This window comes from Beta vulgaris, chromosome 2 (assembly GCF_026745355.1).
Source record: "Beta vulgaris subsp. vulgaris cultivar EL10 chromosome 2, EL10.2, whole genome shotgun sequence".
In the NCBI taxonomy this organism is placed as follows: Eukaryota; Viridiplantae; Streptophyta; class Magnoliopsida; order Caryophyllales; family Amaranthaceae; genus Beta; species Beta vulgaris.
The window spans coordinates 27,430,685-27,457,106 of NC_079203.1; the positions used below are offsets into that span (position 1 = coordinate 27,430,685).

A 26,422-nucleotide genomic window follows, 5' to 3' on the forward strand; every position below is an offset into this window, starting at 1 on the left:
CAATAAAGTGAACCCCGAAACCCCTCAATCCCTTCTCTCTCTCTAAACCTTTTTCAAAATGAAAGTCACGCATTACTTCTTCTTTCCTTAACCTATGAAACCACGTGCCAAAGTGTTACCATTTCTCCTCTCTTTCTCTCTCTTCCACAATCCACACTCTCAATTTCAGTCACTTTTTGGTCTCCCTGTTTTCTCCAAAATATAAAAAAAAAGAAATTAATGCGACCACACCACCAATCCCAACTCGGGCTTAGCTTAACCCGATGAAACTCACCGAGTTCGAATCGCCGACGATAATGGCGGCGAAACCTTCGTCATCTTCTTCAACAACCTCATCCTCTTCTCAACATCATCATCTTCATAATCATAATCATCGCTCAGTTCTCGCAATCGATCTCAATGAAATTCCTTCCCCTTCTGAAACCCTACTTTCTCCAATTTCTTCAACCTTCATTCTCTCTCCTACTTCGCTTGTTCGTTCCATCCACGATAACCCTAATTTGCCGGAAGGTCCACCAGCGGAGATCCCTGATGAGGTTTCTCCATGCGGAGGATGCGCCGGAGCTTTGCCGCACTTGATTTCGGACAGGTTGGTTTGCGACGGCTGTGAGCGAGGTTTTCATTTTGAGTGCACTGGACTTTTGCCGGCTTCGTCGCTTTTGCGTGAGGACTGGGTGTGCAGGTGTTGCACTGCGGCTGGGGTTTCGAGTAAGCGTTGGCGCCTTGGGAGGAAGGAGGATAGAGGTGTTAGGCTTCTTGATATGAATGCTTCGCCGCCAAGTGACGGTGATGGTGAAGCTTTGGCTGTAGTCGACGCCGCTGCTGCTGCCGCCGCTTCTTCTAGGTAATTTTGTTGTGTTTGTGTAGATTTCTTGTGGATGGTAATGTGAGTGGAGAAGTGGGCCTTTTATATTGTTGTATGTCCGTTTTATGGAATGCATGTTTTTTTTTTTCCGGTATGTGGAATTTTGTGTACGAAGTAGCGGGGTACTGCGTTTGCGATCGATGGTAAACTTTACCGATTCGACGGATGGAGGTTTGATGGGAGGGTTGAGTGAACTATGCTTATTGAGAGTTTGGAGGGAGAAGAGATTAGTCGTTTTGTCATAAGATTAATGTCGTAGTACATCATGTCGAGTTGAGTGGTTTTTTTTTGGTTAAATGTAGGAAGTAGTACTTCTTAGGAAGTTGTTTTTCTCTTGAAGTTTCATTTCCTAGCAAGGACCTCTTCTTTTGCACTTAATTTTAGTTTAGTTAATTTCCTGTGAGTTTAATTGGCATAATTTCAGTCAAAAGAACAGGGCTTGACAATAGTTGTTTAGCTGATTATGGGAAGAAGACCTTCCCATGAGAAGTTCTGCTTACCTAGGTTTCTTTAGGTAAGTAACTTCCTCTGGTTTGCATTTTGACAACCAATCAAGCACTTCTTAGGAAGTTCCACTTCCTGTATTTTTATGTCAACCAAACAACTTAGATATTAGTCAAGGTTTTCGAGTAAAAGAATATACTCTGTGCTTCTGTAGTAAAAGAATATATATGTTGGTGTATAGCAAGTCAGAACTATGAGGTGAATGCGTGACACTAAGCCTAGACGTTACGACTTTATAATCTGGCCAATGGTGTATCTCATTTTTACTTGCTATGTTTTTCGTGTGTGGGTCAACTTTTTTTGACCAACAACTCTCAGATGAAAGATGAAGGGGACAAACGAGTCGATGTGGGGAGATTTCCTTAGAATTCTCTCTTTACTGATCGACATCATCACAATACTTTGAACTAGGATAGAGAGCCTGAGAAGAATTGAGAAACTTAAGGATCCATGCTCGTGTCCCTGAGAAGGAAGGAATGTGTAAAATGTAATAAATACTCTTGGTGTCAACCCATATTTGGTCCACTGATCGTATTGCAATCATGGTGATTGTCATGTCATAGTCATGACTAAATTTACAGATTGCTCTACTTCGGTTTTTTTTATTCCGGTATTTATACACCTTGTTACGGAGAATTTTCGCTTACTTAAAACGTTCTGCTTATGAAATTAAGACCTAATTGAATAATAAAAGTCTTTTTAGTGATAAGCCCTTGATATTATTGAAATAGAAATCAGCTTATCTAACTATGTTAAATATGATGTTTTGAATATAAAAAATAATCAAACTTATTGTTTAAACTTTCTTTTCATAAACTTTATTGAAACTAACATATTTAGGACTTAATAATATGCTTGTAGATTTGATTTCCTTTAACTTATAACATGCTTTGTTTACAACAACAAAACATAAACAAATATATATATATATATATATATATATATATATATATATATATATATATATATATATATATATATATATATATATATATATATATATATATATATAAGTATTATAAAAATCAGATTTGAGAAATAAAATTATTATAAGAACTAAAACATAATTATAAATCTGATTTATATACTTTATTCTAGTGCTGATTAATAATAAACGGGTTGAACATGTCCCAACCCAAACTGATTAAACGGATTGAAAATATTAACCTTGACCCAACCTATTTATTAAACATGTTGCACATATAACCCGTTTACCCCATTTACATATTTATTACTGTTTAATTTTTATTAAAATTTATTAGTTTTACACCCGATCAACTTGCGGCGACAACTACCAGCGATGCAACAAAAGATTTCGGCAGCACTACGAGTCCTACTCGCACAGCACACACTGTACGTCCTACACTCGCACACACCCACGCCGGAGCCTGGCACACCCTCGCTCGAGCCACCCACAACGCTCGCACAACACCTTGAGCCACACACCGCGGGCAAACCTCACACACACCCTCAGTAGCACACTTCGTGTTGCACACACACTATTCGCGTCGCACACACACACTATTCGCGTCGCACACACACACTATTCGCGTCGCGCACACACACTATTCGCGTCGCACACACACTATTCACGTCGCACACGCACACTATTCGCGTCGCACACACACACTATTCGCGTCGCACACACTCGCTTGACCCATAATTCATACGACCTCGCTCGCACACTTGTCCACACCCTCGCTCGCACACATGTCCACACCCTCGCTCGACGTGACAACCCTCGCTCGCCTCGCACAACCACACTAGCACACCACACGCCTCAAAGGCCGACGAAAACTCACGGGAGGGGAGGAGTATTAGTGTGACGAGGAAGAAGAAAGAAAAGTGACGAAGGAGAAGAAGAGAGGAGAGAGAAAATCTTTGAGGGAGAAGGCGAGAAAATGAGTTAGGGTATAATACATTTTTTTTCTTCTTTCTTATTTATAGCATGAGAAACCTAGGTTTAATAGGATTTGTTTCCAAATCAAATTCCGATTTCTTATTTTATTTAGTTGGAAAATAAAACAAAACCAAATCAAAATATAATTAGACATAAACAGTAGGTTGTATAGTTAAATCATGACTGTCGGTTTACTCAAACTATATGCTTCTGTAAATATTATTAAAAATACTTTCAACTTTTTTCTTTATATCTTCTTATTTAGAAAAGAATAACTCCCAACAATACGGATTATTACAATCAATGTGAGTAATGGACAAATTATAATATCTATTGTGGTTATGTAATGGCTATAATTGTTGTTGTGGTGAGATTTTGATACACATGAAATACGTATTGAATAATAGTTATAATAGAGGGAAAGTTGGTGGAGAGGAGACATAGAAAAAGTCAGTTAAGTGGAGAGGTAAATTATAAAGTAAGGAGATTTGAGTAATAAAATAGGAAGTTATGGTGCGCCCCATGTCCCACTTTAAAAAAGAAGTTTTTGTGCAACGTGCCAAAAAGGAAAGTGAATAAATCTTTGTGAGATGGAGGGAGTAGCTTTTTGTGACAATGTGGGTCGAAAAATAGATTTTAACTAATATCACGACCTGTGTATTTAATTCTCAGGAATGCTCACTTCGAGAGTGTAAAATTTATGAACAATTTATAGTTATCTGTTATGAAGGTATGAGGGATCGAAGGCTAGGAACTTAGGGTTCTTTGGTGCTTTATTTATGGTCAAAAGTGCTTTTGCAGTTATCTGTGCTCAATGGCCAGGAGCTTCTTTTACATTTTCTGATTATGCATAATTTTGCAAAAAAATAAATTATACTGATTAGAAGTTTAGTCTTTACATGAAACAAGAAGACTTACATCAATGACAACTTCAAACGTCACGATCAGATAGGTGTTTTTTTAAGCGTGCCCTGTGTTGTGGTAGAGAGCAGATGGGATCTATTTAGTGTCCATACAAGTGATTTTCTGGGGTTGTTGGGGTGCATTGTGCATTGGGTGTATATTTGCAATCTATGTGAGACATGCTAATTGAACACGAGATCTAGGGGGAAGGGAGTGTGTTTGGAGTCTGGAGATTGGCATGCTTGATTGCGCGTTTTTTTTTGGGCTGATTCGTGGTTTGAAAGGAATGGTAGAATATTGTGGAATTGTTTTCCTGGTTATGTATTCTCGTGGGATAGAGCAGACTTTCTTGCATTACATCAGGGCCTTCTAGTTTGAGGGAAGGGGTTTTATAGATTCTCTTTATAATATTAAAAGCCTATGTGGCACACTTCTCCCTTTAGTGTTGCTTCCCTTTAATGATGGACCCTATGCTTTTGTAATTCTCCCTTGAGTGTTGCTTCCCTCTCATGATGAACCCTATGCTTTTGTAATTTATTTATCTTATAGAAAAGACAAAGTTAGTTTGTATGGTGCAAGCTCCATAATTTTGTATATTAGATTTTTTTGCTTTATGTATCAGGCAATATTCTTGGAATGATAAGAATTGGAGCCTTCTCCTAAATTGTAAAGATATATTTCCAACTTCACTCGAGCCTGACACTTTTTTTTCTCGAACTTATTCCACATCCTTCATTTTATCAATTGGTGATTAGGCAAGAAAATTTTGATCCTCTAGGGTTTTGTTCCTCCCTTAGTTTTAAAAAGCGCGTATATGTGTTAGCGACACCCAAAAGGCATCCCAAGAGTGAGGCAAGACAAAACATACCACAGTCGCTAAGAGGGGCGCGCCTTAATCCGCCTCCGGCGAGGCACAAGGCGGCCACTTTTGGTAGAGAGGTGCAGGAGAAGAGGGGGGGGGGGGAGTAGATTTGAGTTTAAAAGTTGGACAAAACCAAAATCTCTTCAAATATGAATTTACCATGGCTTTAATTTATTAATCTTGAGCCAAAGCCCTTTGTTAATTGCATGATATTTCATAAAATTAAACCCTAATTAAAAGCCCTAATTTGTGGGGAAAAACGCTAATTTACAAATTGAAATTACGAGTGACAGAGGATGCCGGCGAGTCACCCCTGTAAGTCCCGGCACTTTATTCTCTTTTCTGTCTTTGATCTTTCTATTGTTTTACTTTCCGGCGAGCTTACTTTCTCTCTCTTCTTTTCTAAAAGCTTTTCACTTTCTTCTGCTCTTTGATCCTTCTTTTCCATTTTTCTGTAATTTTGATTGTGATAGTGGGCTATCAAAGTTATCTGGCAGCTGTCCTACTCCCTAAGACCCCACTGTTCCTTCACCACATAAGCATGTGATTTTTATTTTACATAAGCATGTGATTTTTATTTTTACTTTTTTCTTTCTTGTAGAAGGCTAAAATTTTATATTAATCTGGGCTTATTTACTAAATATATATTATTATAAAAATAAAGATAAAAATAAGAAAAAGATGCGCCTCGTCTATAGGATGCATGCGCCTTTGCCTGGCACCTTGGTGTGCCTCGCGCCTCTCAAAACTAAGGTTATTTCCTAGTGCTTTGCCAGTTTTTATGTTTGTTTTGCCTTTAAGAATTTGGGAAGGAACTCAAGTTCTGGATTAACTAACTTGTTGAGAAATATATATATCCTATATAACTTAGGATTGAATATTTAAGTAAATGACTCATCAAAAGTCCATTGTTCTTTGGTTTGCGTTTCATTGATTAAAGGCTATCCAGTACAACAAATGTATGGCAAGCATAGTTTGGCCAGTTTGTTTGTTCTTGATACTTTATCCATGGTTATGCTCTAGTTTAGTTAAAAGGTTTGACTATAACTGAAGGCCAAGATGCATGTCTCATGGATCTTATCATTGAAATGCCTTGCACATCAAGTATTGTTGGCACTTCGCACTATACATTTCCTAGTAATTTGGAAATTTGGGATGGATAGCTGCCACTTGGCTTATGTAGACTTGTGTAGCCAATTGTCTCTCTGTCGAATATGCTTGTTTTGTTTGTTCCAAGTTCGGTTGCCTTTAACAATTAGTGGTTGTTTGGTTGAAGATAATCAATTAGGTTTTATTGCAGTTTCCTAGAAAATATTAATTGTTTAGTTTTATGTAGTAGAAATTCTAGGAAGCTCCACTTACATGGGGAGACAATGTGAGTAACTTTCTCTGAATTTGAAGTAGATTTATTGAGGAAGTTGTACTTTGTGTTTTCTCAACCAAACAACTTCGTATTTTTTCTTATTTCAGGAAATTCCATTTTCTGTGTATCTTATGCCAACCAAATGGCCACTTAGGGCGTGTTCTCGTCACCTAAACTTATTTGAGCTGATTGAACCTCATTAGGCTCGAATTTACCTCATGTTCATGCCTGATTGGACCTGATCAACCCTGAAACTTAATCTTTTAGGTTGAAGACAACGTACCTTAGTTGTATCCATTGTAGGAAATGCTTGTCTCTATGCTTAAGCATTGTTACGTTTGATGTTTTCCCTTTTTTTGTTTTTTCTTTTCCTATAGAATTCTGTGTTTTGACAATGATACTTTCAGCGGTTATGCATCTGGTGGCGTGCGGTCATATCCCAACTTTGTCTATTCAAGTACCGGAATACGCTTTCCGAAGTCATCTACAGTAGTAGCACATACAGTGAGATTGGATTTTCAGGATATTTTACATAACAAACGGTCTCCAGTTAGAAGCTTTGAGGACATTAAATTTTCATCTCAGTTAGGAAGACTTAGGAGTAGTGACACAACATTTAGATTACCATCTTGGAATTCAAGTGAAGTTTTGCAGTCTCTTAGAGAATTTATTTCTGAAAGGCATGGTGTTCTAGATGAAGGTTGGCGTGTGGAATTTAAACAATCGAAGAATGGTTGTGAGTCATATGCTGTTTATTGCGCACCAGATGGGAAGATGTTTGAAACCATGTCAGATGTTGCTAATTATCTTGGTCTGACATCTAATGGGAATCCTTTGGAGCTTGAAACAAGGAGTGAATTTGGTTCTGCATCACGGAGGAATGGTTTGCATCTAGCTAAAAGAAGGAAGTTGACGAAGATGCCAGTAGGCAATGGTTTCGTGGAGAACAAGGATAAATTGATTAGTGGGTGTAATAATATTTTCGTTTCAAATCTGCAGAAAGTTCAGCTTATGGGCAAGTGTGGAAAAAGTGTAGAAGGTACAGAAGCTGTACAAGAAGAAAATGGTGTCGATGACTTTCATCACATTCATGTAAGTTGGCAATATCCTTGGGGTTGTCAGTGATCCTTAGTTGTGTTTGATGATTCTTTTAGCGAGATGATCTGTTTGTATCTCAGTTTTTTCACGTTCTGTGTCTCTTGTCATGCTATGTGTTATGTATGCTTGTTTTTTCAGGAAGGGCTTCCTCTCCAGCATGAAGATTTTTTTGTTCTTTCCTTGGGAAAAATTGATGCAAGAAAATCATACCATGATGCCTGTCAGATTTGGCCTGTGGGTTATAGGTCATGCTGGCATGACAAAATTACTGGGTCCCTCTTTCTTTGCCATGTGTTAGATGGTGGTGACACTGGTCCTATCTTCAAGGTTAGAAGGTTTTCTTGCTCTGCGCTCCCCATTCCTTATGGGTCCACAGTTTTGCAGAGGAAACGTGGTATCTGTTTGAATGGTCCAAGTGAAAAAGTTGGAGAGCAAACAACTCCATCGGAAGAAGAATGCTGTATTGAGATGCTTCTTTCAGAACCTTGCTTACTTCCAGAAGATTCTTTGTCATGGCTTCTAAGTAGTCCAAATGAGTTTGATGGTCAGAAGGCAATCCATCCATCCCTTGAAGTCCGTTCTACTTCTGAGAGGTCACAGGATCTTTTAGCTCAGAATAGTTTACCTACAGAGGAAAAGATTGGTGAATTTTCAGTCGACAGTCATTCGTCATCCTTACTCTGGAGCATTTTATCCCATAAACTTACTGATGCTTGCCGCCAAATATACAAGCAGAAGGGGTCTCTGAAGTTCTTCTGCAAGCATGCAGAAGATGGCATATCTTCCTTCTATGATATCATGACCTACAAGAACAAAGATGCATTTTCTTCATTGGACAAATTTTGCAGCTTGTTGGGCTCGTTGAAGGTCCCATTGGTTGTAAAAACTGATGATGAACTTGATTCATCACTCGAAGCTCTAAAGAATTGGTTGAGCTCAGATCGGTTTGGGTTGGATGCAGGATTTGTCCAAGAACTTATTGAACAATCTCCTGATGTCCATCGATGTTCATATTATGAATCTTTGAGTAGCAGAAATGATTATATGACCACACCATTGGTTCGAAACGGGCTGTTACTCATCAATGGAAAGAGCATGGAGGAATGCAAGCAAGATTCTATATTAAATGGTTTGTACAAAAAGTACAGGACAACTGAGGATCCTGGTGGCAGTCATCATAGTCGCCCCCCTGGGAAGCAATTGGGTGCTAAGCTTCCACCTCAGGTTGTTGGAGATGCGCTTCAGGTATGTCCATAGTTATTTCATAAAAATGCTGTAGATCTCCCAGAATATATGTACATTTTTGGTTTAGGCTATTGTAAATTTCTGTGTTTCTGAACTGTTGCTTCATATAGGTGTGGGAGTTACTGCGCCGTTTCCATGAAATCTTGGGCTTGGAACCTCTTAATTTTGATGAACTTGAGGCAGAACTCATTAGCCCTTGGTTTGAGAGCTTGTCGCAGCATGGATCTCGTGAAAGAGACTCTCCAGGTGGTCAGGCTGTATCTGCTGATGGATCTAGTATTCTGAGTGAGCACACTTCACCATCTAGTAGTGAAATTGCTCGTCCTGAAGGGAATACATTTATAGAGATGCAATCTGCTGCTATGAAGGAAGAGGCTCATGCCAGTATAGCATCTTCTACTTACACTAAATGTACTGGCACTTCATTGAGGAGGGCCCACATTTCATTGCTTGATGTGCTTGTGAGTGAGTTGCAGATAAAGGTTGCGGCATTAGTGGATCCAAGCATAGATGCAGAGTCCAAGTCAAGACGGGGTAGGAGGAGAGATGTTGACAGCTCAATTCTTGCTATCAGACCAAAGCTTAATCTGCTGCCTATTAATGAATTGACTTGGCCAGAATTAGCTCGGAGATACATTTTAGCTGTTCTGTCAATGGATGGGAATCCTGATTCTGCAGAAAATGTTATTCGTGAATGTGGAAAAGTTTTCCGTTGCTTACAGGGAGACGGGGGGGTTCTTTGTGGTTCCCTAGTTGGGGTGGCAGGAATTGAAGCTGATGCACTGGTAAGTTCTTTTGCAGATGTACTCTGTATATTTTTGCTTTTTCAAATGTTTTTATCGAGGTCTTTGTTTTGTCATATTGTTTGTTATATGTCAGCATGAAACTACTCCTGTTTTAAGCTCTGATATTGAGTTAGGATTTATAAGATTCGTGGTTACCGTGTACTGTGTCTTGGCTCTGAGTGTTGAATCACCTAATTTGGCACTTGTTTTGATATTTCTTCAGTCTCATTCTCAACTCTCAAACCAGTATGTGGATTTGTAGTCTGTATCTTACATTGGATTATATGAGTTGCGTGGCTCGACTACATATAATTAGCTTCAATCAACCAGTATTAGATAGAGTGAACTAGCCTGGATTATCTAACTGGCTACTTTATTCCCAACTTTGCATTTACCAGGGGGATTAACCCAATGAGTTTTGGGGAGCATTAATCTGGCTTACTTGAAGCAGAAAAATTAAATCATTTTCTTTCATATGGTGTGCACTCATTAAAATACGTGCAGTTTGTAGAAGTTCAACTCTGGAATATCTTTTGTAATATTTGTAACAAATATCTGTCCTGTGCATGAGCATCTTAATGAAGTTGCTGTCAAATTGAGCTTGCTTATAAAAGATGAAGAAATTTGGAGTGCTTTGATGAATAGTTCAATGTGTTGCAAGGGGTCGAGAATTTTTGACTGTCTCTCTCTGAAGAAGAGGTCCAATGACAAACTTGAATGTTATACAGGATTTTCAGTAGTCCAGTGCTGTATTTTTGGTTGACGTCTATGATCATGAAAAGCTACCATTATTATTCCTGTTCATCTTAAATTAACTTGGGGAAATTATATATCTTTTAAGAAAATAATAGAATTATGTTTAATGTAATCATTTTAAATCTAAATATAGTGAATACAGTTATATGATTGATTAGTCGATGGAAACTTGATTTTATGGAGAAGTTGTATATGAATATTAATCTCAATTAGTTTCCATGTCGTTTTAAAGTGTATAACATTTGGTATTTTGGTATGGCTAACATATACATTGTCTCGCTCTAAAATGCCATCCAAAAGAGATGCCAAGTGTCAGCCTTATGTGAATTTATACGGCTTGATATGTATGTATAATTAGATGAGGGCCTGGCTCAGCTGTTGAATTAATTGCTTTCTTGCATGTTTCCATCTCATAATTTCATCATTGATCCTTTGCAAAATTTCACATAATTTTCATGTATTCGAAATTTGAAGTCTTGAGGTTATTAAGGTTTGGTATGGAGGAGGTTGTATGCTGGGCATGCCTTGGAAGTTGCAAGAGCAGTGTCTTGTTTTGGTTTTGATAGTATCATTCTTAGTTTGAGTGGTTTCGTTTAGTCAGAGGAGGAGACGTTGCTGTTTCATGAAAGTAGTACTAACGGTGACGCTTTCTTATTTCTTTGAAACTTAATTGCTTTAATTTCTTGCAAGTAACGTAGCATAGGTATGATTGTGGCCTTGTGGGCTTACTAAGAATAAATAAACTACAGTAACCATAACATAGCTAATTATTGCAAAATGATGAAATAATAGATAACAAGGTTAAAACGTTGTCTGTTTGCTTTTTCAACTAGAAAGTTAGAAACATCAGACTGATGAAGACATTGAGATTTCCATCCAATCCTTTCCTTAGGTATGACATTATTCTCCTGTTAGGGACAAAAACAACTGTGACACTCTTAAAGAAGAGGTTGCAGTCGCTTTCTAAAAGACTATTTTATATCATATATCTGTTTCACCTCCATCAGTATTCTAAGCGCCAAACTTGATAGTTCTAATGGGGATAAAACAAACTGCTTTAGGAAATACAAATCTTTTTGGTGGATGAAACTCTTGGTTTTTTTTACATGGTTTGGAACTTCAGGGACTTTTTTTAGTTGACCTTCTTTATTGGTCGTTTTGACTGCCTTATTATGAACTCTAAAGAAGATAGTTTGTGGCTTTCCATTTTATGTTCTCAGTGATGGACTCTTTTGGGGTTTAGCTTTACATTGTCAATGCTAATTATATCTTTGCTTAGATTTGAGATTTAGTTCTTTTGGTTTTATTTTGTGTCTACACATAAGTTCCTCGTCGAGCTTTTCCAAAGATGCTTTTTTCATGCCTTGCGGGGCGGTGATTCAAAAAAGAAATTCCATAGTAGGATTGTGTTAATCCATTATGGAGTGGAGGTGCAAATTAGAATAGTCTCCCAGATTATTTGTGTGATACTTAGTGTGTGCACCATGAATAAACTCAAAAGGGTAGAGCTTTGCTCCATAATAATAGAAATATCGAGTTTAATAAAGCTCACGTCCTTTTCTTATAAAAACAACCAATTTTTTAAGTTATCTTTGTACCAAAAAATATCAGCAACCTAATCAAGTTGTAAAGTTTTGGTAATTGGGTTAGATTTTGTGACATTGGTTGAAGGTTCTTGTAAGGCAATATTTGCAGAAAAGGGTGGACTTTGCATGAGGGTTTCTTAAATTGGGAAACTTGGTGATACAGCTCCGGGGGAGGCCACTGATGGTTAAGTAGGATAGGCAGACGTGGGCCGGGCATACTGTACAATGTTTGCCATTTCAATTGTGTCGAGAATGTGATAACAATGTAGCAGAATTGACCACATGTACTTTCAAGTTCAACTTAATTTGTGTCTTGATTGTTGGAAGCTATGTTGCATGGAATTATGGAAATGGAAACGGGAAAATAGGGCATTGCGAAAACTCAAAAGGATAGGTAACATGAAAATATTAATTAGAAAAAGCACAGGTTCTTTCATTTCCCACAAAAATCATCAAATTTCTGAGTTTGAAAAAAGTTATTTTCTTAGATTTCTAGATCTTCCCCCTAAAAAAAAAAGTAAACCAAGAACACAGTATGAGCTAAAAATCTATAATAAGTACGTGAAAAGAATCTTAACATCTCCGGTTCAAAGTATTTTTCAGAGTTGTACTGCTAACTTAGATCTTCTCACTCTTCCAAGAAATTTTATTTTGACCAAGTCCCTTGCTGTATCTCCTCCTCTTTCTTTTCTTGGTTGTTTCCTTGCCCATACCCCTTGTTTTCCACATCAAACCTCTGAGAAACATGGAGGAAGATAGTAGAGAAGGCGGCAGACATGCAATGGCAGAACATGTTTGCTCCATTTGGAAACATCGCTTGCTTGCAGATGCACAGTTATGGTGAGAATTGATCAGTGGCACCGAAAATGTGTATATCATGCTGAGCATGGTCGTTGACTGGTGGCATAGGTTAAAGATTTGCTTCTTAATTTAGGACTACAGAAGAGGGTAGAGTGGCAGGTTTTGTCCAATAGGGGACGGATTGGTTTATCAAATGGTTGGGGTATAATCTTGGAACAGGAGTTCCAAATCTTAAAACATTTCGCCTGGTTCCAAGAGTTTCTAATATGTTTTGTCGAAAGGAAGGTTTCTGTACGTTTCGGAACATGATATGTTTTGGCGAAAATCTTTTAATCTGTGCTACAGTTGGAAAGTAATGTTCTAAAACTCCAAGCCTGTAAATAAAAGTTGCTTTGTATGGGTAAAGTTCACTACTGGTTTTATGACATGACTTAGTTTTGTATGCATATGCTAGGATGTAAATGAACTGATGTTTCGTAAAGATATCCTAGTATATGCTATCGAATTGTATATACTTAATTATTGAAATTATGAGAAAATATTATTACTATTGATATTAGTGCCAAGGAGGCAAGGATCCTGAGCATGCAATTATAACATTTATTTGAGTTCAGATTAACTTCAGTACTTCTTCACTCATGAGGTTATGACCATTTTTTTTTTTTAGATGTTGTTCCATATAGGATAGATGTGCTTACCTAGAGTATAATCCCAAAGAGCTATAATTTGTCTGAGATAAGGTTATTTTGAAATTATGTCCTTTTCGAATTGAGTGAACATATGTAGACTGTCCGTTGAAGGCCAATGCTCCAAAAGCAATATTGATGATTCATGGTTGCAATTGCAACTCTATCGTATGAGCTTTGGAGGTGAATAAAAGTGGTGGCCAAGGTTTAAGTCCAGGGAGTTAATGTATCTTTCATAGCTTTTTGGTGATTTGCAGATGCGTTCACAGCTGAAATACAGAGACTATGAGAGATGAATGCTTGGTGTATCCATGTATGCAGTAGTAATATCTTTCATTAAATTGATTCTAAGTAGTTCGTAAGATTGCCAACTTAGTGGCTGCCAAAGAGTGTCCCAATTGAGTGGCGAACCAATGAGAGATTAGCTCCTGTAGAAAATGTTGCCGTAGCTTAAGACACCCATGGCCCTAGTAATTTCAGTATTCTGGAAAAGAATGTCGTATTATCTTGAGTAGCAATCTGATAACTACCCCTTCCCCCTTCGAGCAAGATATATGGTTCCTTTCGTATATATAGGATGACAAGAATTGCTCTGCTCTTAATGGAACTATTCTATGTCTGACACATATCTGTACTTGGGAGATGTTCTCATATAGATAATGTTTTCTGGAAGCGTTTTGAGTTTTACTTATTCTTGTGGTTATTGCAATTTTATCGTTCTCTTATGTTATTAATATTTCTATTTGCTCTCTCTTTTCTGAAATGTTTAACTATCAGTCTTGCTAAACATTATTCTTTCATGTTACTTAAGTTCTTTTTTGTAAAATTTCACTTTTCATCTTTATATTGTACTTTGCATGGTTTGAAAGATAGAATTTTATCTGCTGTTGCATTAACATAATTGATCCTCAGTTGCTTGCAGAAGCCAGGAAACGGATTTATGGATGTTTAAGCAGTGATAATGACCAGCTGATCATAGAGGAAGATGATCCTGAACCAGTTGGTACTTCTGAAAGGATGTGTAGTGGTGATGGAAACATTCCAGAGTGGGCTCAGGCCCTAGAACCTGTGAGGAAATTGCCTACCAATGTAGGAACAAGAATCAGAAAGTGTGTTTATGAGGCTTTGGACAAGGATCCCCCAGATTGGGCACGAAAGACCCTGGAGCACTCAATCAGCAAGGAAGTTTACAAGGGCAATGCTTCTGGACCAACTAAGGTAGTACACATGAGCTTGTTGTAATCATCATATCTTAGAAGGTAAAAAGATTTTTTTATGTGGCATCGCTTCATGTGTGAGTATCTCTTTCTTTCTTATCGTCTCAAAGTCATTGCTCTTCCATTTCTTTTCTGGTCACTAGACTAGTAATGATTATAATGTTTCGATTTATTTGCGAGAATGTGTATGGTTTTGGCTGCTCTTATGAAAGGACTATTGATTATTGACCATACATAATTAAGTTTGTGTGAGTGAAAGCTATTTACATTTTTACTTTTCTCTTTTCTTTTCGGGAGGTGGGTGGTAGGGGGAAAGGGGTTGTTGCAGCATGAGTGGTGGGGAATCCCGTCTGAGACATCAATAGTTGGCGATTTATAAGAACATCTCTTCTAGATCTTTATATTTCAAGTCCATCTTTACGTAGAAGTTCGACCTTCTGAGTTTCAAACACATTTCAGTATCTGATAAAAAATGTGAAAGAATTGCTCTTTAAGGTGAGTTAGCGTTAAAAATGTTTTGTGCTCTTTGACCTTGAAGATTCTGAAGCGAGGAGAATAGTTATGGAGTACAAGACTACAAGAGTGCTGCTTCTCGGTATTTCCAGATTGTTTTCAACTCCAAAATGTGAAAAAGGTTGCTATGGTGGCATTTGAGATGTTTGGTGCTTGGAGAACATTTGAAGGGAATTTTGAGGAGGGTTGTTGCAGGATAACTGGTGGGGAGGCCTTCAGAGTTCAGACTCAATTGAGAATAATAGTTGACAATTAACACCTCTTCTAGTTGTTAATGTTTAAAGTCCATCTTCATGTAAGAGTTGGGCTTTGGTGTTTCCATAACAGTTTAGACTATTATCAAACCAACAATGTTAATTAAATGCTCCTTAAAACGTGGGGGCATTAAATATGTTTTGTGCTCACGGAGCTTCTGGATTTTGAAGTGTTTAGAATGGTTATTTCAAGCATGGAAGTGTTGTGTCTCAAATTGTTTTAAACACCAAAATGCAACATAAGGTGGACGACGTGCCATCAAAATGCTAGAGTGGCATCTGAGATGTTGGGTGCTTGGAGTACATTTGCAGGGTTCTGATTTTTCTTGTGAAAAGATGTTAAGAATCAGGACCAAATTAATTAACTTCTTGACTCTTCTACTTAAAGCTAAAGGACTATCCCTCCCATTCTCTCTCCGTCCCTGTCTATGTTGACAATAATGGATGTGGCTGGGGCTTCCTTGTAAATGAGCTTCTTTTTGGCTTTGGTGTCCTCCGCTTGGCTGTTCGAAGGCTATATCTGTCTGCTTTTTCTTTGTCCTAATCTTTTCTTCTTTCCATACAATTATATGTTGGCAATTACTCATAGAATCATAGGTCTGAAAGTACCCAGCAGTAAAAATCATAGGTCTGAAAGTACCTACAATAACTCTTTCTTTGTCTTCTCTTGCTAGAACAGAACTATCTGATCATTGCAAATTTGCAAGACCAGGGTGAAAGGGACGACTGATTACGGAGGAGAAGAGAGAGCACCCCCAATCCAAAAATCTGATATTCAAAAAATTTGAGTCCAAATCCAATCCGGTTCAAAAAATAAAAAAATATCCGGAATAGTAGTTCAAATCCAATCTGATTTTTTAAAAAATACAATTCGAAATAGTAATTTTGTACAGATTGGACTTTGGAATTCATCCATAGAACGCATGCTGTTAAGGGTATGAGCAATAGCCCCTTTTTTTTTATAATATTTGGCTATTGATTTATTTCAGAATGTTCCAAAGCACATGTTTGACATTATTGTCATCAATTTTTTTTTCTTTTTATACTCTTCACAACTCTGGTTATCAATGAACGCAATCACATTAGCTGTAGATTTGATGAAAAAAAAGCACATGTTTTATTTTTGCTCATGTAAAGGTATTAAATTTATGTCCAAGAATGAATTTGATTTTGACTCTGTTTAGTTCCATCACTTGTTCTTTATATGACAACTTATGCAAACATTTTCTGATGAAGACTGTATACTTTGTACATTTGCAGTGTTTTTTTTTTTTTAATTTTTTATTTTTATGTATGAGCTCCTAAGTATTTGTGGTCTGCTAAGAAATTGGAAATGTATGCTGACCTCTACTCAAGAATGGTCTGGATCCCCTCGTTGCTCTGTCGGTCACTGTAATTGTTTCATAAGGACAATTCTTCTGCTGTATTGGTTGGTTTTTGAAAAGCATGTCGAATTTGCTTCACTTGCTCGATGTCTATCTTGTCATCTACTATCATGTGTAATATTGTACCTGCCCAATGATGCAGAAAGCTGTCCTCTCAGTGCTGGCAGATGTTCTCAGTGAAGGATTACAACAGAAAATTCGTAAGGATAGGAAAAAGAAGACTATTGTTTCTATATCTGACACTGTTATGAGAAAATGCCGTATTCTTCTACGCCGTGCTGCTTCTGCTGATGAAGAAAAAATGTTTTGTAATTTGGTTGGAAGAAATTTGATCCATTCTTCCGAAAATGACGATGAGGGAATGCTTGGATCCCCTGGATTGGTGTCTCGCCCGCTAGACTTTAGGACAATTGACTTGAGGTTGGCTTTTGGGGCCTATAGTGGATCACATGAAGCCTTCCTGGAAGATGTTCGGGAGGTAGTCTTTTTTTCTTTTTTCTTTTTTCTTTTGTGAAATGTTTCTTATGGAGATTTATGACTTTGCATATTTATTGTGAGAACATTTTATTTAGGCCATGCTTAATTCCTTAGTATTTGCCTCTGCTCTTGCTGATGCTCCACTGTGATCTTGATGTCTGTTATTATCTTGGCTATTCACATCTCTGCTTAAGACAGAGGCAAAATATCAGGTTTAGCTGTTTGACCTTGGAATTCATAAGCTTCATTATAACATACTCATAGAAAGCTAACCAGTTTCTGTGATTTGTGTAATATTATAGTCCTGAAGCATGGGATGATTGGGTATACTCTGTTCTTAAAATCTCTCTTTTTCAGTCCTGTGATATCTGTGCTTTGCAGTTTTTTTTTTTTTTTTTTTTTTTTTTTCTGTTTGCTGCTACTTCTTTATGCTCTAGATGGATGAACTTGTTTTCTCTTGATATCACCTGCTAGTTATAATTGCTTTGGATGATAGGAAAACGGAACGAAAGAAAATCGGCTTAAGCAATGGATCTGCTAATAGAATCACAGTTCTAGACAAAATTGCTTCCAAGATTGGTGTACTTTATATAATGCTATAATATACATGAATGATTCTTCTACTGGATGTTCCCTTCTATGTTTCTCCGCCTTGCTGTTTTCACTTTATTCAGGGTCTTGCTCCTCCCTTTACATATTTGGCTGGTTATGGGTTAGTGTTGTGGATGAGGACTTAATAAATAAGGTCAGTTTAGATGATATAAGCATTTAATTCCTGTCTATCAAGTGTGCTGGTAGGTTTATAAACGGACTTCTACTTCTGGGAATATGAAACAGTTGCTTCAGGTCTTATTGCTTTTGAGTTCTTTTGCAAAAAACTGTTACCAACTGGGTTAAATGTAATTTTGTTAACGCGAAATGTTTGAATATTAAAGAGAAGACCTTGGACAAAGCAAGTGTAGTGAGACTTCGTCGCTGACTGTCAGCTGACTAGTCTTGTCATTAGATTTTTTGTTTGTTTGAGCGTAATATTAGTTTAGAAGGTTTTGCAGTAGTTGTCTTGAAGCAAAAACATCATGGATTGTATTCTTCTATTGTCATAAGAATAACATTCTCATGATGTGTCATGAGATAAAGGAATGTTCTTGGCTTCACTGTAACCTTATAGTCCATCTTCTGAGTTTGTGTGTGATTACATCTATGTAATATAATTAGCATCTTGGCACAAACACCTTTTGTCTATGACTTCAGATGACTACTTTAGTAGTAATTATTTTTAATTTTTTTGTAAGCTCTTTGCTTTTGACATAGTGTACCTTTTTGCATTTCTGAAAGGTAGGTGAGCACTTCTATGGAAATAATTGTTTGCTGACAATATTCAATCATGCTGGCAGTTGTGGAAAAATATACGCATTGCTCATGTGGAGCAGACGGAGTTGGTTCAATTGGCGGAAACATTATCTGAGAATTTTGAGTCGCTTTATGAGGAAGAGGTATGCAAACCCTTGAACTCTTCCTAGCAGCCTTATTCTCTGTTTCCTATTTAGGAGCCATTTGGTGTGGTTAAAGAAAAGGGAAAGAAATAAAATAGATACTGATTGAACCTTTTGTTTTATATTGGATAAAGCAAATTATTTTCGTATATGATATTTGTTTTATATGGGGGAAGAAGCGATACTTTCCCAAGTTATTTTTAGATAGCCCCCTCCCAATCAGATAACGACTTCTTCCACCATTGACCGTCCACCTCCATGGCTCCATCCACTGAACTAGAGGATCAAAGATTCAGATCTAAAACTTAGGCTTCATTTGACCATCAAAATTCCATAGGTTTCTCGATTGACAGAAAGTTCTCTCGTTTTCTCTCTATATGTTTCAGCAGCCATGACATGTGGCTTGGCTGTGGGTTTACCTCCATATTTTGTAAATTTTTGGGTTTCTAAAGTGGGATAGTGTGCTTTTGGTTATAAGAAGTCCTGATTGATTGAGGCTGATTTTCCTGATTGGCTGTTGAGGTTTGGATGTTTCCAGTGGTACTACTGGAACTGGGAAGCAATAAAGGCAAGGTTATAAATTTGTGTTAATGGCAGCAGTAAGAGATGGGGCTTATGAAGATGAAGGTTGGTGTAGGATAGTTGGGATAAGGGAATGGTGGTGGCGTCGTGCTATTGGAGGTAGGTGGAGATGGTGGTTTGTAGTGGATTTGGTTATTGCGGGCTCTAGTTAGGTAGTAGTGTTGGTATCTCATGATTGTTTCTTTGGGGGAATGATAAAGTTTGGGGTGGTCGGTAAATTTAATATGGAAAGCACTGTTTTGACTTACTTTGCCTTTCTAAGTTGGCCTTTGTAGCTTCCAATAGGCACTCTGCATATTTGCGAGTTGTGAATTCTGGATTAATCTTTGCTCAAGATTTTGGGGTCTCTGATGCAGGTTGTTTCTCTTGTTGGCAAACTGAAAGAGTATTCGGAAGTGGAACAGATAAGTGCTGACGCAAAAAAAGAGATTGAAGATGTTCTTGCCGCCACAAGTGACATTCCAAAAGCTCCATGGGATGAGGGTGTCTGCAAAGTCTGCGGCATTGATAAAGATGATGATAGTGTTCTCCTGTGTGATTCCTGTGATGCCGAGTATCATACTTACTGCTTGAATCCTCCTCTTGCTAGAATTCCTGAAGGAAACTGGTATTGTCCCTCGTGTGTTTCTGGGGTAAGTATGTTGGACAACAGCTATAAAGGTGCCCAATTTATTGGCCAACGACATCGAAGAAAGAATCATGGGGAGGGGATTCGTAATTATTTAGAGGAGCTTGCTCGATTAGCTGGTGTAATGGAACTGACAGAGTACTGGGACTTCAGTGTGGATGAGGTTTGTTGAAAAAATCCTTTTTTATATTTCTTTCACGCTCTACGCATCCTTGTTCTTCTGTCATTAATCATGCTTCAAGCAATGAAGGTGGCATGTTCTGGGCGAATTAGTCAAGTTGGTATCAACCCCCCCCCCCCCCCCTATGTGGTTACCAAAATTTTAGATTTCGGCATCCTGGAGGGTAATTAAAGTAGTGCAAGCGACGTTTGTCATTGCTGGAATTTGGTTCAAGGGGAACTTCTTTCAAGCGACGTTTTTGTTTTGGGCTTTGTAGTTAGATAGCTAAACTTTACCCAACTTGTTTTAACATCCGATCCGATGTGCGTTTACTCGTAATTGAGTGTGGAAATATGATTCTTACAGATAAGGGCAACCAAACCTCTCGTTTGCAGGAGACCTCTGTCTCTTGAACTAAAATCTGGCAAGAAGATGGGTCCAAATGTCACCCATAACTACTTTAAATAACTTCTATTCATCTGAGACATTTTTGTATATTTTATGTTTTGGCATATTAAGAAACTTTGCTCATTTTGTGAAGCTTTTGTTCATTTTCTGTCATTTTAAGATATTATCATTTAAAATGAGCAAAACAAACCTTAAAATAGCAATTTGACAACAGGTTAGGGTTCGGTAACAAAAAAAATTAAGCTGAATGTTAGAGAAAAAAACACAATTTAGCTTAAGTAAAAGAGAATTAGCTTTATTCATCTTCAATTGTGGTAGAAGTCCTCATTTCGGAGTTGTTTCAAAATTAAAAGAAATTCCTTAATAGCGAAAAAACCCCCGAAGATTTAGCTCGATTGAAGATTAATTTCTAGTAATACAGCTAGATTGAATAATAGCTATTGAAGCATGTCTTCTAGTAATTCAGCTGACCTCTATCTCCAACTCCATCTTCAACTTCATCTTCCTCACTTAATCACATGCGAAAGTTTATGGAACTCGAAGCCCTTGATTAGTAGATGATTGCTGTCAAAGAACCTAGTCGAAATCTCCCACAAACCCTCTCTGATTGAAGAGCATAGAGAGGAGAGAAAAGGACAGGGGAAAGAGAGAGGAGACAGAAAAACGCCAATCCACTGTGAGAGAACTCACCGATTGCTACAACAATGGCAGATGGGATGTGAAGAAATTAGTACTGATGAAGATGCAAGGAAAGAGAGAGAGCATGAGAGAGAGACCGTTTCACTAGATAAAGAAAGGTTTTGAAGTAGGAAATTCAATATGGATGGGCTTAAACACAAGTGACACACGTTTCATCATAGTCGTGGAAGTCTTAGGTCGGATGATCTGGATAATTGTTTTCAGTTTAAGAAATGTTCATAAGATCCTATATATATACATGTATGTGAATACTTTGTTGTAATCATATTTAATTAATATATAATCCATTTTGGCTAAATTATAAGTTTTTCTCCTTGTTGAGCCAATTTTCCAAAAGGATTATATTTTCACTAAAATGGATTGTAATTACAATATTCTCATGCTCTCATATAAGAAGTTTGTGTGTGGTGGCAGATTCACCTTGTAACTTTGAGGTCACAAGTTCGAACCCTAATACCTACTTGTGCTTGGGAGTATGGATCCCCTTGTATCCCCTACTTTAAGTGTTGACCTTTGTAGTTGGGCTAGCTGACGTGCGAGAGGTCAGTAGGGTCCTTTTTCTTACCAAGGGGTTCCCTAATATATATATATATATATATATATATATATAATATCAAGTGTTATTCCTATTTTAGCATTTCCGGAATTTTAGCTCCGATGAGCAAAGGACCCGAGAAACTTTCTAGTTACGAATCGGGTATAGAACCTAATATAATAAACATAACCCGCTTTACAATACAATCCTATTTTAGGAATTCTACAAAATGGTATTAAGCATCCTTTTCTTTTGTCAAGGGTTCGGCCAATTGATATGTTTCCACAAATAATTGAAGTTCAATTTCTTGGTCTGTGTCTTCTGTTCTTGAAAACTTATACAGTTCTTCCGTTAAGCCCTAATCAATGAACCTCCAAAATCCTTCAAATTGTATCTGATTAAACCCAAGGATCGTAGACATATATATATATATATTATATATATATATATATATATATATATATTAAATTCATCCGTTCTAAAAAATATGAACATTTACCATTTTAGTCCATTATACCAAATTCACTTTTCTCTATCTCTCTCATCATCACATGTGTCCTTTTTCTTTCTCTCTATCTCTCTCCTCTTCTAAATCCCCGTGCTAAGTCCCTACGTTATATATGTGTGTGTGTGTGTATTTTTGTGTGTGTGTGTGTGTGTATGTGTATGTATACACATACATATACTTACGTATATACATACACAGATATATAAATATATTGTATGGTAGAATTTACTAAACTTGGGAGATGCTGCAAGTGGTACCTGATTATGTTGCTAAAAGGTGTTGATAGAGGCTGCATAGTGAGACAAAGAGGGGGGATTGGGGTGGAATGTTTTTCCGTGTATTGTTATTCCCTTGAAAAAGTATATACCCCTTACCTTAAAACGGAAGAAGAGCCTGGAGTTTTGGGAAAAAAATCGATACATATGTACTCTTAAAGTTGAGCCTGGAGTTTATACCCCTAACCCTATATATATATATATATATATATTATATATATATATATATATATATATATAGAGTAGAATTAATGTATTGTTATTCCCTTGAAAAAGTTTGTACCCCTTACCTTAAAACGGAAGAAGAGCCTGGAGTTACCTTAATGTTGAGCTGGTCATTGCTAAATTATATGTTGTCACAGAATTATTTTTTTGGCAACACTCGAAACTGAAGAATTTATTTTGATGGACTTCCATTTTCTGCTTCAGAGAATTTTGCTGCTTAAATTTATGTGCGATGAGGTGCTTAATTCAATTCTTATCCGTCAACATCTAGAGCAATGCTTCGATACCTCAGCTGATCTGCAGCAAAAGCTGCGGATGCTACATTCTGAGTTGAAAAATCTCAAGGTACGAGAAGATATACTGGCTACAAAGCTGGGCTCAAATTTTCCAATTGTGGCTGGAGATGCTAGTACTGAGGGCAATATTGGTGTAGTGGCTAACCATAGCATTTGCACAAAGCTTCAGCATGTTGCAAATGAAAGAAGTGACCGCATTACTTCTGTCTCTGATATTGCTCCTCAAGCAAAAGGGGATCTAGGTGCTCTGCCTACGGATAATCATAGCAGATCTTTAAATGTAAAATACTTCGAGAAGATCATTTCTAATGACTGCCAAGTTAAGCGGCCTGTAGATTCTGAGTCTGTGGTGAGAGATCTTGTGGAAGCCACTAATGAAGATACCGCCTCTCTTGAAAATCAAGACCTTCATGAGCGGTCATCTAAACGTCACAAAAGTTCGCCATTAGAGGATTGCTCTGTTTCGAATGCTTTACTTCCTGAAACTAATGGAATGGACTGCGAATCTTCTTGCCAAGGAGCAATGCTTGAGCACAGCGTGCCAGATGTCTCTGCGGTAGAAGATTTGCAAGGAGTTACTGTTTCCTCATGTCTTTTAAACACTGGGGCAGCTGAAACTGTTTCTTGCTCAACTTCAAATGAGTTGCAAAGTTCCAATCTGGAGCTAAATGCTGTGCAGAAGGAGCTGTGCGTCCTTCAACAGTCCATTGCAAATGCAGAGTCACAGCTTATGAAGTCTTCTGTGCGCATGGAGTTCCTGGGTAGTGATTCTTCTGGTCGATTGTATTGGGCCTCAGCCCAGCCTGGTGCACATCCTTGGGTGATTGTGGATAGTACTATGGCCTTGAAAGCTACAACAAAGCACCTGGGTCAGACAAAAATGGGGAGTGGGAGTGTATATTTTGGAAGTCTTGCTCCTTGTACAACTGATAATCATATGAGCTTGGAGGGTTCAAGTGCTACTTGTCCATTTGTTTATGAACGTGATAGTTCCTGTACGACTTGCTCGCAATGGGTCTATTATCAATCTGAGGACGAAATCAAAGAATTAATCAAGTCATTTAAACCAAACAACCCAAAAGAACGAGAATTAAAAGATTCTATCTTGAATTGGCAAAAGCTGAGATGTCATGAGTTGCATCAAACTGGGAGACAAGATAAGATCTCACTTTCAGTATCAATATCTGCAGAAGAGAATGATATGCCAGGTGGTCTTCTTGTGACAAGAGCAGACACTCTGCTTGAAAGTAAATATGGACCTTTCTGTCAGGCAGATAAGATGGAAGATGTAAAGAAACGATTGAGGCGGTCAAGAGGGTCCAGTGATGAAAAATTGTATAGATGTAAATGTCTTGAACCCATATGGCTCTCCAGACATCATTGTCTCTCTTGCCATAGAACCTTTTACTTTGCGGAGGAACTTGACAATCATAACAGTGGCGAGTGCATATCAAGCTCAACAGTTCCTGGGAAGAGAAAAGAGAATGATGAACCTGTTGGAGGCAGGAATATGAGAAAATCTGAAGCTCAACAGCATTCTGCCATGGCGACGGATAAAGTTCAAGCATCTAAAGTCGATTCTGATCTCTCAAGATACATTAAATTTCAAAATGATGGTTTGATATGTCCTCACAGGTTGGAAGAAATAAGCTCCAAGTTTATCACAAATGACTCTATCAAAGAGCTGGTGCGTGGGATAGGATTAATTGGATCAGAAGGCATGCCGTCTCTTGTTTCATCTGTGTCTCCATTTTTGAATGATCCAGCATTGCAGATTGTGGTACCTAAACAGGATATTGGTGTGGATTTTGATCAATGCAAGATTTCTGATCAGGCAGTTGGATGGAGTGCTCAGATTACAGGTAAAAGCTGCATTGGTAATGTGATTGATCCTGGTAGTCAGAGGTTTCCAGCAAACAGACACGATGAGATTTTAGAAACTGGCTCATCATTACCAGTGAGACCATATGAAAGATCAAATAAATTTCTTGCCAGTAATACTTCACCATCCACCATGGCAGTTCCCTACTGTACAGTGCCAGAGTCTTCTTTGAAGCCAGTGACTGGAAGAGATGCTCAGATTCTGAGACAACTTAAAATTTGCTTACTTGATATGGAAGCTGCGTTGCCTGAAGAAGCACATAGGCCATCAAAGGCTTATCCAGATAAAAGAAGAGCCTGGCATGCTTTTGTAAAGGCAGCAGGAACCATATTTGAGGTCAGTTATGTTTCTTTCCGGTTTTAAATCTGTCAAACCCAAATCCATGTGGCTGTGTCACTTCTGAATTGGGATCACTAATGACCTGCTTACTTTTGTTTTCACTGTAGTAGAAATGTAAAGAATTTATATATTTTTCGACCAATGTCCGGTTATATATTCAACCTTTCCGCATGTTCCTCTTTTAGTCAAGTTTCCGTGTACAAGTTCTGTACTATTTTATTTTGCTACATATAGGTTTACTAGTGATGTTTTACAAATTTCCGTGGCCTATTTGTTTCTTCCTCAGTCTTGGTTGTTGTTTATTTTTGGCTCTTATGAAGATTTTAATATGAGTTGGTCAACTTTTTCAGATGGTTCAGGCAACGATTATTCTTGAGGACATGATTAAGTCAGAGTACTTGAAAACTGAGCGATGGTATTGGTCATCGCTATCTGCAGCTGCAAGAACCTCTACATTGTCTTCACTTGCTCTGCGTATATATGCCTTGGACAACGCCATTTTATATGAGAGAACTATATCTGATCTAGTCCAGGTTGGCAGTTTGAAGCCCAGTTCAGATGTAGATCAGCAATCACTGTCTAATTTGGATTCGTCCGAGAAATCCAAGCAGGGCAGGAGAACTAGTAAGAGGAAAAAGGATGCTGATGGTTGACAGGCTCGCGATGTCTATGCTTGGTGCAATATTTCTAGAGAAATTGGATCTTTGTTGAATTGTGGCAGCAATTTTGTTGTGTAAATGATCGTCTTCCCTTGACCATGTTTTGCTTTTGGTCAGAAGGATCACATCATGAGCTAAACACTAAGATATGGTGCCCTAAGGCATCTGTGTTTGCTCCCTACTCGCTGAAGTTCTTCGGGGATTACAGGCTGACATACTAACTTGCATACTAGGGGAAAGAACAAAGTTCTGCAGTGGAAGGTGAAGTGTCCAGTTTTCGACTAATCTGCTGCAGGATCTTGGCTGTAGTTTCTTCGGAGGGAACAGGCTACTCTTACCCCTAGATATTTTGTCACTGAGCGATATTGATTTATGTATATCAGAAAGATCATGTAAAGATAGTGTAGGAATAGAAATGTATAAATAACAGTCTTCAGCAGAAATAGTCAATTGTTCATTTTTTCGTAGCCTTGTTATTTGGCTATAACTTACCATGTAAACCGTGGTAGGTCTAATTCTTTTGGGGTTGTATA

At 37.8% G+C, this 26,422-nt stretch overlaps 1 protein-coding gene across 1 annotated transcript; it reads left to right on the forward strand.

Annotated features, from left to right (window-relative positions):
- LOC104883986 (methyl-CpG-binding domain-containing protein 9) lies at window positions 1-26,422 on the forward strand. The gene is made up of 10 exons (XM_010668570.4): window positions 1-844; window positions 6,805-7,489; window positions 7,634-8,740; window positions 8,851-9,525; window positions 14,267-14,572; window positions 16,866-17,201; window positions 18,595-18,693; window positions 19,632-20,066; window positions 22,918-25,227; window positions 25,581-26,422. The coding sequence occupies exons 1-10, from the start codon at window positions 264-266 to the stop codon at window positions 25,881-25,883; spliced, it is 6,837 nt and encodes a 2,278-aa protein (XP_010666872.1). The 5' UTR covers window positions 1-263; the 3' UTR covers window positions 25,884-26,422.